Source organism: Toxorhynchites rutilus, chromosome 2 (assembly GCF_029784135.1).
Source record: "Toxorhynchites rutilus septentrionalis strain SRP chromosome 2, ASM2978413v1, whole genome shotgun sequence".
Taxonomy (NCBI): domain Eukaryota; kingdom Metazoa; phylum Arthropoda; class Insecta; order Diptera; family Culicidae; genus Toxorhynchites; species Toxorhynchites rutilus.
The window spans coordinates 296,906,831-296,910,816 of record NC_073745.1 but is presented as its reverse complement, the minus strand read 5'-3'; the positions used below and the strand labels follow the sequence as shown (position 1 = coordinate 296,910,816).

The following is a 3,986-nucleotide window of genomic DNA, read 5'->3' as shown; positions in this document are numbered from 1 at the left end:
ATGAAAAAGGCAGTAGTAGATTTTCGAGCAAAGTTTGACATTACGTAACATTGCGTTCGAGCATTTTTTTTTAACTTGAAACGAGAACAAATGCCTCGACAAGAAATAGTTGATCGTCGTATGGGAAAATGTTAGTCAAACGTTGATTTTAATACTAAACCTTACATCAAAGAAAATTTCAATTGCATTTCCTTTGGTTTTGACGTCTATTTGTACAAGTATGTACATAATTATTTTATTTCAGCACTATGTAATCACAAAGAAATACAATAAGCATCACATCTGCAGTACATTTGTTCATTTTCTGTAGGCCTTACAATGGGTATATGAGTACCATCAATACACCCGGTATCGCGAATTTGTCAAAGAAATATTGCTTTGTTTCATTAAACGATGTTGTATCCAATTCGATACATTTTTCGCATAAGCTTCTTTCCAGAAGTAACATCTTTTCACTGAACACTGATGAAACTGTTGGTTGAGAAGCACCAAATAAATAGTTTTCACCTTCATTACATTAATTTGGTACGACCAGAACCAGAAGATTCAAAACGGCCTCTAATTTCAAAGCTGCAGGAGTAGCAGTGCTTCTGAAAATTGCGCAACATTTAGAGTAGGTATTGTAAACAATTGATTGTATGCATCACTTAGGATGCAATTTATTGCCCTCTCCATCTTTCGCTGCGCGCAAACATCTACCAACGGTGCATCTACCAAAGGGGGTGATGGAAAGGACTAACTCGAAAATAAGTTAAGGTCCATGGTGACGACCACGTGATCGCCACACGTACACACATAGGAACATTGCCCACGTGGGTGATCTAAAAATGAAACCGATGTGTTATCGGTTTTAAGAAAGAGAGAGGAGATATTCCCCATATTTTAGATTGAGATGGTGTATATAACTATTGTACATATTGAAAATAAAGTCAGTCTAAAATCTCGAACTAACGCGAAAGCGTAAAATTTCTTGTTGTTTTAAGAAAGAAATTTTCACTACCGAAACTTTATATCGGAAACGTATATAAGACAAACTCACTCATTTTCAGTTAGCGAAACTTTTATCCCCCAACTCCCGCCTCTGTGGAATAAGCGTACTCTCTACTTCACTATCGCCATCGTCAAAATCATTTAGAAAAAACAGATCTTTTCTTTCTAATCACAATTCTAATATTATATCAAATTAAATTTGTTTTTCGGCATTGATATTTGCAATAGCCGTGAAGTTTGCTTTGTTTACAAACCCAAAAAAATTAGTTATTACTAAAATTAGTTCGATTCGAGTTTGAATTATCTCGAAACGAGTTACTCGTTTCGAAATGCGCAATGTCACCCCTGGAAATACCGTATTCGAAGCGGCCCAAATTTGTATGACAATTTAAAAGTAGCGTAAGTAGTTGATTCCGCAGTGCGACTGCTACACGAGCGTGTACAAACTGCGCAATTTTATAAATGCCAATTAGTTGCCAACAACATCTCTCGAATCATCATAATGTTTAGTTGCATAGTAATGGGTTGTGAGCGATCATTTGCCTATGATTATGTATATGTTCATCACCTTGAATCAAATCACTTGATACTACCGGATGATGAATTCATTGATACATCAACAACCATTTCATGGGAAAACTGAACAACATACGTTTTCGTGACTCGGGCTTTGATTATTTACGTTTTTGTTCGAACCAGAAATTTACCCTATAAAGATTATTCTTCTGCAGAAGTCTTCTAATCATAGGGTTGGGGAAGCCCGTAGCGTAGCTTTTTTTATGTGGAACTACGTCAAACCGGAATATATGGGGGGTAAAATGAACATGCAGAACATGCAGGAAAAAATGAAAGATTATCGAACATTTCTCACTGGATCGGAAAGATGTTCGCATTAATTGATAGGGAATATTTCTACGCATCTATTAATAAAATGTTATTCTTCATTAGATAAACAATTGAATAGTTGTAAAATGTGAGGCGTTATCTAAACGCCATAACTGCCTCGTTTGGTTGACCTGATTTACAGCTTCCCCAAAACAGCCATCAATACCAAGCAGCCTTGTGAAATCAACATTGCAAATACATGAAAGAATGGGAATTTTGTTCTCACCGAAATGTGTTCCCTAACACAGACTTCAAAACCAAGCAGCGTTGGAGAAATTGGCTTTGCAAACACGTGAAAGTAGGGGAGCTTTTGTTCCCACCGAAATGTGTTCCCTAACAGAGATTTCAAAACCATGGTGCCTGGAGGAAATCGGCATTGCAAATTCATGCAAGTCGGGAGTATTTTTATTCCGATTGAAATGTGTTTCCCTAATACAGACTTCTAATCCATGGAGCGTGGGGAAAATGGCATTGCAAATACGTGCCAGTCAGGAGCATTTTTGTTCCGACTGAATTGTATTCCGTTTCCGAAGTACGTACACTTGAGAGATGCAAACTTCAGAGGGAAATGTAAAATAAAATAATCGTTTGATAATTCTTCCGTTCACATATTTTGTCTTAGGCATCATACCAAACGTAAAAGGATTGTCATTAAATTTACTTATAACGGAGGGCATAATCTATCACAATGCATGAATTTACCATACATGGCATTTGTTCAATCTTTTTACTCACAAAGCAAATATATTGAATTCAATTGAATTCGGAAATCGTTTCATTCAATCAAGAATTTAATCAACACAAACAAATAATTGCTAAGCTAAGGTAGTCCCACGTCAAACTTGCGGTTATATCATAGATATAACCCACTCATTTTTGAACAAGAAAATAATAATCATATCGATAAGTTAATCAATTATATATTCGCTGCAGTTTATTTCTTCCCCCAATTCACGACTGTTTTGGTGATCGTTGTCCTTCAAAAGCGATTTGAGACGTTCTTCATCGAATTCAGTCTATCTTTGTATATCTTTGCCTATCCATCTGAACTTAGTATTCAATTCAATTAATGACATCATTTTATGGTTTACAATACAAATAAACTTCGCGTGCCACTACACCCGTATTTTTATTCACTACTCCACTACTCTGCTTCGTGACGATACCTCGGTCTAAATTTACTACGACTTCTTGATGTGTGCGTGCATTCATCCATGCGATGTAAATGTCAAATACATTTTGTCAATATTGCAAACCCTACAATCGAGCTGTGCTACAACAATTGGACGAAAATATCGGTCCATTTAGATTTTTCCCGACGAAATAAATCCGCTAGGTGCATAGGAAAACTCAAATGGATGCCCACCGAGAAGCGATCCAAAAGCAGATCCACCAGGATTGGGCGAATCGGGAATACATTGAAGTGATCACCGCCAGCATCAAACGAATCACCGATTTCCTCAACTCGTTCGGTATGTCATCAATAATCAGTGTTTGCTGTGTCGACAAATTCTATATGTGACGAATACCGGTTATCTTCCTGTTCCAGATATGAGCTGTCGATCGAGATTGGCCGTGCTGAACGAGAAACTCACCACGCTGGAGCGACGGATTGACTATCTGGAGGCATGCGTGACCAAGGGGGAAACGTTGCAATAGTAGAGGGAGATCAACGATGGCACGGATTCGAGCATGTGAAGATTTGCGGCTCTTGAATTGGTGCGGGACAGGACATGCGATGGCTTCATCGCCGGAATCGTAGCGCCGAAACGGCGGTTGGATTTCTAGAACGAGATTCCACTAGTGTAGGATCATATCGATAAGAGTAATTTAAATTCATGTAACTACAGACAATTTCAGTAATAAATGTACGCTTATTTAAAAGAGAAATCGAAAAGAAAGCGCCTTGTTTTGATTATCGAAAAGATGCTATGCGAATAAATCCCTACTTTGATTGTAACAAAGCGTGTGCACCGTCTGATTGTAGGGGTAATGTGGTGAAATGGTTAGTTGCTTGTTCCGAAACATAACTATTGACTATTGATGCCGTATTGATAGTCACCTTATGTTTAAACAGTTTTATGATTTTAGAATCACCCTGTACTTCGATA

General features: G+C 37.6%; 1 protein-coding gene across 1 annotated transcript; it reads left to right on the top strand.

The window, feature by feature from the left end:
* Positions 1–3,102: 3,102 nt before the first annotated feature.
* LOC129767437 (probable protein BRICK1-B) lies at positions 3,103–3,776 on the top strand. The gene is made up of 2 exons (XM_055768341.1): positions 3,103–3,347; positions 3,425–3,776. The coding sequence occupies exons 1-2, from the start codon at positions 3,230–3,232 to the stop codon at positions 3,532–3,534; spliced, it is 228 nt and encodes a 75-aa protein (XP_055624316.1). The 5' UTR covers positions 3,103–3,229; the 3' UTR covers positions 3,535–3,776.
* Positions 3,777–3,986: the final 210 nt, after the last annotated feature.

Coding starts and splice junctions, on each gene's coding strand:
- LOC129767437 (XM_055768341.1), top strand. CDS start 3,230: ATGGATGCCCACCGAGAAGCGATCCAAAAGCAGATCCACCAGGATTGG. Junction 3,348..3,424: donor CGATTTCCTCAACTCGTTCG/GTATGTCATCAA, acceptor TTCCTGTTCCAG/ATATGAGCTGTCGATCGAGA.